Source organism: Oncorhynchus tshawytscha, linkage group LG18 (genome assembly GCF_018296145.1).
Source record: "Oncorhynchus tshawytscha isolate Ot180627B linkage group LG18, Otsh_v2.0, whole genome shotgun sequence".
NCBI classification, from domain to species: Eukaryota; Metazoa; Chordata; class Actinopteri; order Salmoniformes; family Salmonidae; genus Oncorhynchus; species Oncorhynchus tshawytscha.
The window spans coordinates 30,638,672-30,654,425 of NC_056446.1; the positions used below are offsets into that span (position 1 = coordinate 30,638,672).

Consider the following 15,754-nt stretch of genomic DNA (forward strand, 5'->3'; position numbering starts at 1 on the left):
ACAAAAGTCATAGGTCCTAGTTGTGGGAGTCCATTTGGGATTGGTAACAGGAGTCCTTTTCTCAGACCCTGGCTATGTCACAAACGGCACCCGATTCCCTAGAGTGCACTACTCTATAGCAAATAGGGGGCCATTTCTCTTTAAAATCTCTTCACTGAGAAGACAAGGCCATGTCTGCTGAGGTGGTTGATGAGAGTGGTCCTGGCAAACGCTGCTCCTGGACTGCATGTAAACTCCTCCTCTGTTAACCACAGCACAGGGTTTAGTTCTCGCTCCTGTCTCTGTTTACATTATTGTGTATCTACCTTTACAATGTCATGAGAGAGAGAGACTTGATAGGAAGGAATTGTGGTTCATTCAGAATGGTGAAAGCTGTCTGTACCATAGCGACAGGCGTGGCTACATGGCCAGGCTCTGTGGACCAATCAAAGTCAACATAGTAAATCAACACAAATTATGTGTACCAATGATAATCAAGATGTAGATAAGAATAAGCAAAAAACTGTGGACAGTGGACAGACCATGAACAGACACAACCCTGGCCTGCATTACTAGCAAACCAAACCAACACATCAACCAGAGACTGAGCCAACCTGCTCCATGTTTCTGGGTACAGATCCTAGCGTTAGATGGAAAGAGCTTCGCTCCATCTGTTAGAGGAGAGGGAGCAGTGACAGGGAGCACTCAAAGTTGTGACTGCTAGCCTCCACTTCCATAAACGGATCAAATGAATACAGTGCCTTATTTTAAATAATAATGAATTAAATATGTTTATACTTATCTAATCAACGATACCTGCATCCAAAACTTGAATAAGCATAAAACATTTATGGCGGTTCTTCTCACTAGACACATGGCTGACTGGACCATTCATATATAAATGTCTCATCAGGCCTGAGTCGACTACAGGGCCTGCTTCCTGCTGGGTCCAGCCTTGGTGAGCACGCCAAAGGAGAACTCTGGAAACTGAGGAGCAGAAAAAATCAACCAATTAACTGGAAAATTTAGCTCATTACCTTAATGTCCAATACAGATCATTTCTTCTTGTTATCGTTTTCCAGTACAGTAACTGTGTGCTATATTCACACAGATCTGACAGCTATAGAGGTTAGCACAGCGAGGGGCTCACAGTTCAATGAAGAGGAGGCTATTCATTTGTCTCGTCTCTCTACTCTGCTCTTCTTTCACTGCCCTTAATATGGCCAACCAACTGTGACTGTCCCTTTCTTTTACAAGATTGGTAACCAAGCTTCCTGATTAAGCTAATTACCACACACATCTAATGTGGAAAAATACACTGTATGTGCCAATATGGACTCTAGTGCACTCTAGTGCACTATGTACTGTAATGAATAGGGTGTTAGGCCCTGGTCAGAAGTAGTGCACTATGTACTGTAATGAATAGGGTGTTAGGCCCTGGTCAGAAGTAGTGCACTATGTACTGTAATGAATAGGGTGTTAGGCCCTGGTCAGAAGTAGTGCACTATGTACTGTAATGAATAGGGTGTTAGGCCCTGGTCAGAAGTAGTGCACTATGTACTGTAATGAATAGGGTGTTAGGCCCTGGTCAGAAGTAGTGCACTATGTACTGTAATGAATAGGGTGTTAGGCCCTGGTCAGAAGTAGTGCACTATGTACTGTAATGAATAGGGTGTTAGGCCCTGGTCAGAAGTAGTGCACTATGTACTTTGATGAATAGGGTGTTAGGCCCTGGTCAGAAGTAGTGCACTATGTACTGTAATGAATAAGGTGTTAGGCCCTGGTCAGAAGTAGTGCACTATGTACTGTAAGTAATAGGGTGTTAGGCCCTGGTCAGAAGTAGTGCACTATGTACTGTAATGAATAAGGTGTTAGGCCCTGGTCAGAAGTAGTGCACTATGTACTGTAATGAATAAGGTGTTAGGCCCTGGTCAGAAGTAGTGCACTATGTACTGTAATGAATAGGGTGTTAGGCCCTGGTCAGAAGTAGTGCACTATGTACTGTAATGAATAGGATGTTAGGCCCTGGTCAGAAGTAGTGCACTATGTACTGTAATGAATAGGGTGTTAGGCCCTGGTCAGAAGTAGTGCACTATGTAGAGTAAAGGAGTGTCTTTCCAGGGCCGAACTTCCCAAGGAACCAAAACAGCAGGCTGCCACAGAACATCTTTATCAATCACCAGACGCCACCGACACCTACATGCACAGAGTACTGAACCTGGGGAGGGAGGAAAGGGAAGGAGGGAGAATGGGAGAGAGAGAGAGAGAGAGAGAGAGAGAGAGAGGGAAAGAGAGGGAAAGAGAGGGAAAGAGAGGGAAAGAGAGGGAAAGGGAAAGAGAGAATGGGAGAGAGAGAGGGAGGGAAAGAGAGAATGGGGGAGGGAGAGGGAGGGAAAGAGAGGATGGGAGAGAGAGGGAGAGGGAGAGAGGAGAGGGAGAGAGGAGAGGGAGAGGGAGAGAAAATATATATGAATAACATTTAACATGTGTATGTTCCTGTAAGCTACTGATGCCAGGTGAAAGGTACAGTAGAGGTAGAACACATCACAGGCATTATATTCCCTAGTGCAGCATTGTTGTCCAGAACCAGTGTTGAGACACTCCACAGACATAATGAGGAGAGAAATATGATGAATCACTTGAGACTGATGTATGACTCATTATCATCTAGCTCTCTCCACATGAAGAAAGACACGGGTTGTTTACAATCTTTTTTCTCTCCACATTGGATGTTTGTGAGTAAATGAGGCTTCACCAGAAACAGTAGTTTCATCAGAAGCTAGTAATTAAAAAAATATGTGGACGGTCGCTGTTGCTTGACCTAATTAGCTGTAGTGAAAGCAGGGAAGGGGAGAGAGTTGAAGATACTGAGGTAGACTATGGACATGGCAGGAGTTCTACCTATAATATAATACACACTTTTAGCGCATGCATTCCAGTCATGCGTGCATACATTTTAGATACTAGGTGGTCCCGGGAATCAAACACACTAACCTGGCGCTGCAAGCACCATACTGGACCAACTGAGCTACAGAGGACCACCTACATGGGTACAGGTGGGTACAGTACGCAACAGTAGATGGGCTTGAACAGTGGGCTTGGTATTGAGTAGGTTGGGTAGCCATGATGGATAAAATACTGGCTAAAGAAGGGGTAGCCAGGTTACCAGTCCATTTCTGCTTTGGTAAAACTGGTCAAAACAGCTACTCATCAGCAAGACAACAATGTAGCATTATTGAGTAATTGAATGCAGGCAGACACGGGCAGGTCCAGAGGGTCAAGGTTTGTTGTTGTGTTACATCTTAACGTTGACTCCTCCTCATACAGGAAGCGCTGGAATCTCCTGACCACCCATGGGTCTGAGCCAATGAAGGATATGGCATGCTGGACAATCTGTTTACTGAAGAACAGGCTAGCCCTGAGGAATACACACACACACACACACACACACACACACAGTCATAGTACTTCCAAATGCACTCTCGATTTGCACCATCACCCACAGAATTCAACACAGACAGATGCCATTAACTAATTTCATCTAATTTCATCTATTCATCTATAGACTTGTCCTCTAAATCCACCTCAGCATTGCCAAGAACCGACTGTCCCATACCAATAAAATGACATTACTTTGAATGGGAAGGCAGTGAACACAGACAGTCTGTACATCAGAGATCTGCCAATACCTCTTCTTGACTTTGGCTCCTACAATGGGGAGAGGTTGGTGGTCAAATTTCTTCCTCAGCTTTCTCAGGGAGCCGCTCTCTGCAAAGCCGTAGATGGCTGACTTCCATGTCACAGCCTCCCTACAGGGAAGGGAGGAACATCTCTTTAGCCAAGTCACCATCACAACAAACTGTTAAAGATATATTTCACTTCAAAAATTCAGTCTGTCAGAATTCACCATGGCAACAAACATATTTTTAAGGGATAGTCCACCCCTAAATTAACATTTGGCTGATATTTTCTATCCTCAAAAATGGTTTATGAGACCACATCTCATGCCATTTGTTGTGTCGAATGAAATGATGAAATAGACGGTGCCTATAGTTAGTTTTCCTTCAGGCAAATAGCTGGATGTACAAAATATGATGTGGACCTTGGACTCATCTTAACATTAGATCTAAAAACAGCTTTGATTTTTAAGTGAACTTTAAATACTTTAATGTAAGACTGCATTTCCCATAATGCATCTGTAGGAAACAGGAAGTGAGAGCTGTCTACCACACAGCTGTCAGTGTTCCTATTAACAGATATGACACAGAGTTATTATGTGTCCTTTGCTGAAGGAAAGACTGAACTAATACACAGATAGAAACCTCATTGGAAACCAACAAGAGTACTGATGCAGTGAGTTCATAGTGCCTGTTTGAAATGCAGTTAAAAACAAAAACATCTTCTTTGCCAAAATGGTGCTGTAATTCATAATTGATAACAGGAAAAACACCAGGAATAAAAAAAGAGCCTGAAAATTCTATGTCAAAAGCAAAAATACGTCTGAGAAGTGGAATTGTCAATTCTTCACAGATGGCTGCCGGTACAAACACGCAGACATAAACAAAAACATTCACGAACACAACTAACAGTGCAGCTCTCTGCCTTTTTAAACTGGTCCCTGGTGTACAGGATGCTCATGTCAGCTGGGATGGAGTCAAATCCACAGCTGCCAATTACACCGCTCTGCTGAGGTGGTCCAGTTGCATTCTCTCCAGGAACTATGGACCTTAACACAACACGACCGTACAAACTACCATTCAAACACTATGCCAATCGAGCAAAGGTTCTGTTGTCTTTACAGGTCTGATATCTGATTCAAGGTTAATTTTACAGTAATGCTATTGGTCAACTTCTCAGATTTTGAATGCAAACAACTCTGATGTTATAAAAGGGTCTTAGGTTCATTGTCTCTTTCTCTTTTTTGCTCCTGATCTGTGCTGGTGAATCTCTCCCATAAGCTATGGGCCATGGTACTCTCTCTCTCCCATAAGCTATGGGCCATGGCACTCTCTCTCTCTCCCATAAACTATGGGCCATGGCACTCTCTCTCTCTCCCATAAGCTATGGGCCATGGCACTCTCTCTCTCCCATAAACTATGGGCCATGGCACTCTCTCTCTCTCCCATAAGCTATGGGCCATGGCACTCTCACTCTCCCATAAGCTATGGGCCATGGCACTCTCTCTCCCATAAGCCATGGGCCATGGCACACTCTCTCTCCCATAAGCTATGGGCCATGGCACTCTCTCTCTCTCATAAGCTATGGGCCATGGCACTCTCACTCTCCCATAAGCTATGGGCCATGGCACTCTCTCTCTCCCATAAGCTATGGGCCATGGCACTCTCACTCTCTCATAAGCTATGGGCCATGGCACACTCTCTCTCTCCCATAAGCTATGGGCCATGGCACACTCTCTCTCTCTCATAAGCTATGGGCCATGGCACACTCTCTCTCTCCCATAAGCTATGGGCCATGGCACACTCTCTCTCTCCCATAAGCTATGGGCCATGGCACACTCTCTCTCTCTCATAAGCTATGGGCCATGGCACACTCTCTCTCCCATAAACTATGCGCCATGGCACTCTCACTCTCTCATAAGCTATGGGCCATGGCACACTCTCTCTCTCCCATAAGCTATGGGCCATGGCACACTCTCTCTCTCTCATAAGCTATGGGCCATGGCACACTCTCTCCCATAAACTATGGGCCATGGCACTCTCACTCTCTCATAAGCTATGGGCCATGGCACACTCTCTCTCTCCATAAGCTATGGGCCATGGCACACTCTCTCTCTCCCATAAACTATGGGCCATGGCACACTCTCTCCCATAAACTATGGGCCATGGCACACTCTCTCTCTCCCATAAACTATGGGCCATGGCACACTCTCTCTCTCCCATAAACTATGCGCCATGGCACTCTCTCTCTCCCATAAACTATGCGCCATGGCACACTCTCTCTCCCATAAGCTATGGGCCATGGCACACTCTCTCTCCCATAAGCTATGGGCCATGGCACACTCTCTCTCTCCCATAAACTATGGGCCATGGCACTCTCTCTCCCAAAAGCTATGGGCCATGGCACACTCTCTCTCTCCCATAAGCTATGGGCCATGGCACTCTCTCTCTCTCCCATAAGCTATGGGCCATGGCACTCTCACTCTCCCATAAGCTATGGGCCATGGCACTCTCTCTCCCATAAGCCATGGGCCATGGCACACTCTCTCTCCCATAAGCTATGGGCCATGGCACTCTCTCTCTCTCATAAGCTATGGGCCATGGCACTCTCACTCTCCCATAAGCTATGGGCCATGGCACTCTCTCTCTCCCATAAGCTATGGGCCATGGCACTCTCACTCACTCATAAGCTATGGGCCATGGCACTCTCTCTCCCCATAAGCTATGGGCCATGGCACTCTCTCTCTCCCATAAGCTATGGGCCATGGCACTCTCTCTCTCCCATAAGCTATGGGCCATGGCACTCTCTCTCCCCATAAGCTATGGGCCATGGCACTCTCTCTCTCCCATAAGCTATGGGCCATGGCACTCTCTCTCCCCATAAGCTATGGGCCATGGCACTCTCACTCTCTCATAAGCTATGGGCCATGGCACTCTCTCTCTCCCATAAGCTATGGGCCATGGCACTCTCACTCTCCCATAAGCTATGGGCCATGGCACTCTCTCTCTCCATAAGCTATGGGCCATGGCACTCTCACTCTCTCATAAGCTATGGGCCATGGCACACTCTCTCTCTCTCATAAGCTATGGGCCATGGCACTCTCTCTCTCCCATAAGCTATGGTCCATGGCACTCTCACTCTCTCATAAGCTATGGGCCATGGCACACTCTCTCTCTCCCATAAGCTATGGGCCATGGCACACTCTCTCTCTCTCATAAGCTATGGGCCATGGCACACTCTCTCTCTCCCATAAGCTATGGGCCATGGCACACTCTCTCTCCCATAAACTATGCGCCATGGCACTCTCACTCTCTCATAAGCTATGGGCCATGGCACACTCTCTCTCTCCCATAAGCTATGGGCCATGGCACACTCTCTCTCTCTCATAAGCTATGGGCCATGGCACACTCTCTCCCCATAAACTATGGGCCATGGCACTCTCACTCTCTCATAAGCTATGGGCCATGGCACACTCTCTCTCCCATAAGCTATGGGCCATGGCACACTCTCTCTCCCCATAAACTATGGGCCATGGCACACTCTCTCTCTCCCATAAACTATGGGCCATGGCACACTCTCTCTCCCCATAAACTATGGGCCATGGCACTCTCTCTCTCCCATAAGCTATGGGCCATGGCACTCTCTCTCCCCATAAGCTATGGGCCATGGCACTCTCTCTCTCCCATAAGCTATGGGCCATGGCACTCTCTCTCTCCCATAAGCTATGGGCCATGGCACTCTCTCTCCCATAAGCTATGGGCCATGGCACTCTCACTCTCTCATAAGCTATGGGCCATGGCACTCTCTCTCTCCCATAAGCTATGGGCCATGGCACTCTCACTCTCCCATAAGCTATGGGCCATGGCACTCTCTCTCTCCCATAAGCTATGGGCCATGGCACTCTCACTCTCTCATAAGCTATGGGCCATGGCACACTCTCTCTCTCTCATAAGCTATGGGCCATGGCACTCTCTCTCTCCCATAAGCTATGGGCCATGGCACTCTCACTCTCTCATAAGCTATGGGCCATGGCACACTCTCTCTCCCCATAAGCTATGGGCCATGGCACACTCTCTCTCTCTCATAAGCTATGGGCCATGGCACACTCTCTCTCTCCCATAAGCTATGGGCCATGGCACACTCTCTCTCCCATAAACTATGCGCCATGGCACTCTCACTCTCTCATAAGCTATGGGCCATGGCACACTCTCTCTCTCCCATAAGCTATGGGCCATGGCACACTCTCTCTCTCTCATAAGCTATGGGCCATGGCACACTCTCTCTCCCATAAACTATGGGCCATGGCACTCTCACTCTCTCATAAGCTATGGGCCATGGCACACTCTCTCTCTCCCATAAGCTATGGGCCATGGCACACTCTCTCTCTCCCATAAGCTATGGGCCATGGCACACTCTCTCTCTCTCATAAGCTATGGGCCATGGCACACTCTCTCTCCCATAAACTATGGGCCATGGCACTCTCACTCTCTCATAAGCTATGGGCCATGGCACACTCTCTCTCTCATAAGCTATGGGCCATGGCACTCTCTCTCTCCCATAAGCTATGGTCCATGGCACTCTCACTCTCTCATAAGCTATGGGCCATGGCACACTCTCTCTCTCCCATAAGCTATGGGCCATGGCACACTCTCTCTCTCTCATAAGCTATGGGCCATGGCACACTCTCTCTCCCCCATAAGCTATGGGCCATGGCACACTCTCTCTCCCATAAACTATGCGCCATGGCACTCTCACTCTCTCATAAGCTATGGGCCATGGCACACTCTCTCTCTCCCATAAGCTATGGGCCATGGCACACTCTCTCTCTCATAAGCTATGGGCCATGGCACACTCTCTCTCCCATAAACTATGGGCCATGGCACTCTCACTCTCTCATAAGCTATGGGCCATGGCACACTCTCTCTCCCATAAGCTATGGGCCATGGCACACTCTCTCTCTCCCATAAACTATGGGCCATGGCACACTCTCTCTCTCCCATAAACTATGGGCCATGGCACACTCTCTCTCTCCCATAAACTATGGGCCATGGCACTCTCTCTCCCATAAGCTATGGGCCATGGCACTCTCTCTCCCCCATAAGCTATGGGCCATGGCACTCTCTCTCTCCCATAAGCTATGGGCCATGGCACTCTCTCTCTCCCATAAGCTATGGGCCATGGCACTCTCTCTCTCCCATAAGCTATGGGCCATGGCACTCTCACTCTCTCATAAGCTATGGGCCATGGCACTCTCTCTCTCCCATAAGCTATGGGCCATGGCACTCTCACTCTCCCATAAGCTATGGGCCATGGCACTCTCTCTCCCATAAGCTATGGGCCATGGCACTCTCACTCTCTCATAAGCTATGGGCCATGGCACACTCTCTCTCTCTCATAAGCTATGGGCCATGGCACTCTCTCTCTCCCATAAGCTATGGGCCATGGCACTCTCACTCTCTCATAAGCTATGGGCCATGGCACACTCTCTCTCTCCCATAAGCTATGGGCCATGGCACACTCTCTCTCTCATAAGCTATGGGCCATGGCACACTCTCTCTCCCCATAAGCTATGGGCCATGGCACACTCTCTCTCCCATAAACTATGCGCCATGGCACTCTCACTCTCTCATAAGCTATGGGCCATGGCACACTCTCTCTCTCCCATAAGCTATGGGCCATGGCACACTCTCTCTCTCTCATAAGCTATGGGCCATGGCACACTCTCTCTCCCATAAACTATGGGCCATGGCACTCTCACTCTCTCATAAGCTATGGGCCATGGCACACTCTCTCTCTCCCATAAGCTATGGGCCATGGCACACTCTCTCTCCCCATAAACTATGGGCCATGGCACACTCTCTCTCTCCCATAAACTATGGGCCATGGCACACTCTCTCTCTCCCATAAACTATGGGCCATGGCACACTCTCTCTCTCCCATAAACTATGCGCCATGGCACTCTCTCTCTCCCATAAACTATGCGCCATGGCACACTCTCTCTCCCATAAGCTATGGGCCATGGCACACTCTCTCTCCCATAAGCTATGGGCCATGGCACACTCTCTCTCCCATAAACTATGGGCCATGGCACTCTCTCTCTCCCAAAAGCTATGGGCCATGGCACACTCTCTCTCCCCATAAGCTATGGGCCATGGCACTCTCTCTCCCAAAAGCTATGGGCCATGGCACACTCTCTCTCTCCCATAAGCTATGGGCCATGGCACTCTCTCTCTCCCATAAGCTATGGGCCATGGCACTCTCTCTCCCATAAGCTATGGCACTCTCTCTCTCCCCATAAGCTATGGCACTCTCTCTCTCCCATAAGCTATGGCACTCTCTCTCTCCCATAAGCTATGGCACTCTCTCTCTCCCATAAGCTATGGCACTCTCTCTCTCCCATAAGCTATGGCACTCTCTCTCTCCCATAAGCTATGGCACTCTCTCCCTCTCTGATCATGCTTAGAATAATGCCTTTATTAATGCATTGTAGATTAAGCTTTCTGCCTTGTGAATGTAATCATTCATTTTACAAAGTAATGAAATACACTTGTATTTAGAATTCCATTCCCCAACATTTCTTGATAGCCTATTAGTGTAACTCAACTATTTTTTATTTTTTATTTTACCTTTATTTAACTAGGCAAGTCAGTTAAGAACAAATTCTTATTTTCAAATTCAATGACAGCCTAGGAACAGTGGGTTAGATTTGTACCTTGTCAGCTCGGGGGTTTGAACTGGCATCCTTCCGGTTACTAGTCCAACACTCTAACCACTAGGCTACCCTGCCGCCCCACTATGGTCTCTTGCATGATGCTAAATCATCTTTATGGAGTCAGGTAAACATTTTAATAGGCTAATTGCATAGTCTTATTCCGGGTCGCATATGAGATATTTATAATATCATATATATCCAATAATACCTCACTACAGTAAGTGGTGACCCCGACGTGATGCTCAGACCTCCAAACAATGTCATAAAGTGTGATTGAGTCATCACGCTGGGCCTTGGTGCCTGCAAGTCGCCAGTCGCGAGTATCACCTGCTTTCATTTTTGCACTACGTGTACGTGTGTGTGTGTGTATGTTAATCAACTCATCATCACCTTATCAAAAGTCAAACGTATACTATCATCTCCTTATATGATTCCCATATCTTTGCTTTTGCCAACATATTATTATGGTCCATACATACTGATAGAGCAGAGTCTACTGTAATGTTCTGCAGTACCCAGGACACAGCTACACAGTCAGCATATTCCTTACAAGCTTAATGCGCAGCGACAGTTTTCCAATTATCATTGGGGACAGGAGTACCTTGGGAGTCTGGACGAATGACAACTCAGGCCCACAGCTGTGAGAGGCCAACCAGACGCCTCCTTCCTCCCAGGTCTCAACAACAACAACACTCATTATAACTGGCCCCACACAGTTGAGAACAACCAGTCCTTGTTGGCACATGATGGCCCATGAGTCTGCTTCGGAAACATCAGCCATGAATATTGCAACTTCAGTCCTTTAATAGCTCTGGCTTACCTGGAAACTGAGATCAAAGTTGCCCTGAATGCATGCACTGGTTAAAACACCCACGTTTACAGTGAATCATAGTAGTTGTCCTGAATGCATGCACTGGTTAAAACACCCACGTTTACAGTGAATCATAGTAGTTGTCCTGAATGCATGCACTGGTTAAAACACCCACGTTTACAGTGAATCATAGTAGCTTAATAAAATAAGCATTTAGACTGATCATACAGTTTGGAAACATTTGCGTTGTAAGACCAGTTTGCACTGTTACTGATCCCACAAGGCAGTGGGATCACTATTCATTCATAGAGTAATTGGTTTATTTATTAATTGATTAATTAATTCAGACTTAGTCATTATAAATCACATACAGTTATAACACCAACTGGGATTAAACTGCAGTATGCACCCATTTAGTGTTTAAATATTAAGTTGTGTTGTTGTTTACCCGTAGAGAACAACTACTGCGTGTGCATACTGTGAGTGCCTAGTCGTTCGAAGGCAACTGAAACCGTTGCCGCTGTAAATCATTATATAGTAGCCTAGTCAAACCATGACTAACATCAAATCTTTATTTTACTGGCAGCAGGTAGTATACACTTGCTTCTCTTTTCTGGTTAGGCTAGTGTACAACACGTATGGAGCGTCACTCTTGGAGGCGTGGTTCAGAACTCCCTCCAGCCACTGTCTGCTCTGTCCAGCCAAGGCACATTTCAGAGACCCACTGGGACCTTCGGCGCTCTGAGCCTCTTCCACCACAAACTGCCTGTTAAAACCAGAGGCTCCGAATATGATAATGTTTTCAGGCCTGGCAGAGGTTACAGTCAACATTGTGCACTAATGCCTATTTACTCAGTGCAATGTGTAAATGGATCTGGGGCAGGGCAGACTACTCTAAATCGCCCCTAGTATTGACTTGTGTTGTGATGTCAACCAATGTAACTACTATAATTTCAACCAATGCATTCGGTATTACTACAATGGTAGGCGGAATATAGCCATAATGAAATACTACACCACATGGGTTGGCATAATATGAAATAACTCAAACTTTGTCTGAAAACATATAAACTACGCAGAAGTCTTGTTTGAGTCGACTGAGCTGTAGTCTAAAGCTTAATAGTATGCAGTATAATTAATACTACACTGATATTTTTCTAGATTCATAGTGGCTGGTTGGGTTTCAAGGTTTACTGAGACATCTTGTGGCCAGTTGGTGATATTACATCTTGAGTGGAGGCACTGTGTGTAGGCTACAACGTTGCACAACTCATGCCAGTGTGAACTGTAAAATAACATCAACATACCAAGTTTCCTTAATATAATTTATATTCCATCCATATATTCCATTCTACACCTGCATTGCTTGCTGTTTGGGGTTTTAGGCTTGGTTTCTGTACAGCACTTTGAGATATCAGCTGATGTACGAAGGGCTATATAAATACATTTGATTTGATTTGATTGAGAAAACAAGTCAACAAAAATACGGCAACATTTAAACATGGATTGCATGATGCAACACAATAAACAACATACGGTGAAAATTAGAGGCAACATTCATTGACATTACTCAACCACAACCATTTAGAGAGCATGGAAAGAGAAAATAAGATGTTGACCAAAGACAACAATGTCAGGGGCAATAGATAGAACAGAAGTCTGGGACATTCCAATGGTAAACTGGGACTTCCTGTCTGATGTCCATCAAACACAGATTTGTGTGTGCTCTCTGTGCTGTCTGAACCAGCAGGAGAACACAACTGTCAGTCAACAAAGCACTGTGTGTCCTGGAGATCTACTGGGTCTAGATCAGGGTTCTCCAACTCTGGTCCTTGAGAGATACTGGGTCGAGATCAGGGTTCTCCAACTCTGGTCCTAAAGAGCTACTGGGTCTAGATCAGGGTTCTCCAACTCTGGTCCTAAAGAGCTACTGGGTCTAGATCAGGGTTCTCCAACTTTGGTCCCGGAGAGATACTGGGTCTAGATCAGGGTTCTTCAACTCTGGTCCTGGAGAGATACTGGGTCGAGATCAGGGTTCTCCAACTCTGGTCCTAAAGAGCTACTGGGTCTAGATCAGGGTTCTCAAACTCTGGTCCTGGAGAGATACTGTGTGTGCATGATTTTGATCCAGCCTTGCAATATAGTGTTCAGATTGAACCACAGTTAGCAGAATCAGGTGTTACTGCTGGGCTGGAATGAAAGCCTGCACACCCACAAGATCTCTGATTTGCAGATCCTTGACGTACAGTAGATATACGTAAACAATGTCTATTCATGAAAGAAAGGGAATGGATTTGTATTGAATACGTTAAGATCTACTCATAGAATAAAATACATAGGACATTAAAGGCTGTACGGATACATGAGCAGCACAACTAGACAAAAGTGCCTGAGATGTTGAGTAATCCGTACAGTACTGAATGTCATGACTACATTAAAATGCATTACTGTATGAACATTGACCTTAGTTCATATTGTCATACCAAGAGCCATACATACGGTATCTATCATGCATATTTGTATTGATATCGTTACTCGGTTATCGGCAAATTACTTCACAATGTGCTAATTCCAGAGTGCCGTTCTTCACAAATGTGGACTTTCATTTGCAGTGGTCAACAACCATGAGTTCCTTCAGGGGAATGTAAGAGTAATTCCAAACCCAAGTCTCCACCTACAAAAACATCTGGAAAATGTACAGGCTACATTTGACAAGTCAAGGAGTCAAGGAGACAAGTCAAGGACTCGAGGCAACAAGTCGAGGAGGAAGTGTCCTTTCAATCCCCAACAAGTCTTTGTTTTTTAATAGCATACTGTACCCCAAGTTTTACTATGAGGCTCTCAAATCCAGATAAACATATTTACTGTTTATCGAATTGTATCTGTTCTTCAGATAAACATCTTTGCAAATTCAGATAAACATATTTTCTCATGAAAAATTTGAACTGGAATATACAGGTAACTACCAAGATAAAGGAAAAACATGAGTAAATGAGGGATACAAAGGATATTGACAGCAGGTGCTTCCACACGGGTGTGGTTCCTGAGTTAATTAAGCAATTAACTTCCCATCATGCTTAGAGTCATGTATAAAAATGCCGTTGCCCACTATTTAGGGATCTAAGTGCTTCCACACAGTGTGGTACCTGAGTTAATTCAGAAATTATCATCCCATCATGCTCGCTCGCTCGCTGTCTGTCTGTCTGTCTGTCTGTCTGTCTGTCTGTCTGTCTGTCTATCAGTCTCCAGACCTCAACCAAATTGAACACTTATGGGAGATTCTGGAGTGTTTTCCACCACCATCAACAAAACAACAAACAATGTCTTGTGGAAGAATGGTGTTGCCTTCCTCCAACAGAGTTCCAGACACTTGTAGAATCTATGCCGAGGTGTATTGAAGCTGTTCTGGCAGCTCGTGGTGACTCAACTCCCTATTAAGATACTTTATGTTGGTGTTTCCTTTATTTTGGCAGTTACCTGTACTTTACAATGCTATGCTTTGTTCCTCTGTGGTTTTGGGAGCTCTTTTGTGCAGCGTCCACAAGTTAAAAGAAGAGGTTAAAAACAAGATGGGAGGCAGTGTTCTGGAAACAGATTGGACTGCATCTGAAATGTCACTCGGTAGAAACGTCTCCTGTTGGGTCACTGATTATAAGCCCATTCAGTCTTTATTTCAGGCCCTTCCACAGAACAACAATGACCTTATGACCTTGACTGCTACAGTAGGTAGGTTCTTCTGTATGTTTAGTCCATAGACTGCTGCAGTAGGTAAGTTCTTCTGTATGTTTAGTCCATAGACTGCTACAGTAGGTAGGTTCTTCTGTATGCTTAGTCCATAGACTGCTACAGTAGGTAGGTTCTTCTGTATGTTTAGTCCATAGACTGCTACAGTAGGTAAGTTCTTCTGTATGTTTAGTCCATAGACTGCTACAGTAGGTAGGTTCTTCTGTATGCTTAGTCCATAGACTGCTACAGTAGGTAGGTTATTCTGTATGTTTAGTCCATAGACTGCTACAGTGGGCTACTGAGTCTACATCGTCTGCAGCAGTAGGTAAGTGACTGTATGTCCTGACTGCAGCAATAAGTGACTGTATGTCCTGACTGTATGTCCTGACTGCAGCAGTAAGTGACTGTATGTCCTGACTGTATGTCCTGACTGCAGCAGTAAGTAACTGTATGTCCTGACTGTATGTCCTGACTGCAGCAGTAAGTGACTGTATGTCCTGACTGCAGTAGTAGTCCTGACTATGATCGTATGGGCATCCAGTGGCTGAACCTATCCAAGAAGCGTTGTACGTGCACAACGTAAAAGTCTACATTGTGAGAGAAATCAATGCAGATGCTACTGTATGTGTCCGCTAGGGTGCAGTACAGAGCCGTCCCGCCCAGACTGATCACCACGGTTACCAGGCACAACAACAGCAGGATCAAACATGAGTCTCCGCCCACCTCGTCTGCACAGAGAAAAAAACATACTAATTAATATTTTGAACAAGATAATGGTGGTTGGTGCAGATGGTATGAGGTGTTACTACAATGTTATTATATTTGTATTCATTTATTTGCCCCTGGGG

At 45.8% G+C, this 15,754-nt stretch overlaps 1 protein-coding gene across 4 annotated transcripts in view; it reads right to left on the minus strand.

The window, feature by feature from the left end:
* Positions 1-2,376: 2,376 nt before the first annotated feature.
* The window catches only part of cnstb (consortin, connexin sorting protein b), a 31,388-nt gene continuing 18,010 nt past the window's right edge, over positions 2,377-15,754 (minus strand). For 2 of the 4 annotated variants that reach the window (XM_042300930.1, XM_042300928.1), the window contains exon 12: positions 14,500-15,634. In XM_042300930.1, the coding sequence (XP_042156864.1) occupies positions 15,426-15,634 (209 nt within the window). In that variant the 3' untranslated portion in view covers positions 14,500-15,425. Of the gene's footprint in view, positions 3,398-3,668; positions 3,789-14,498; positions 15,635-15,754 lie in introns of those variants that run through there. The other 2 variants (XR_006079283.1, XM_042300929.1) reach the window with 2 other exon arrangements.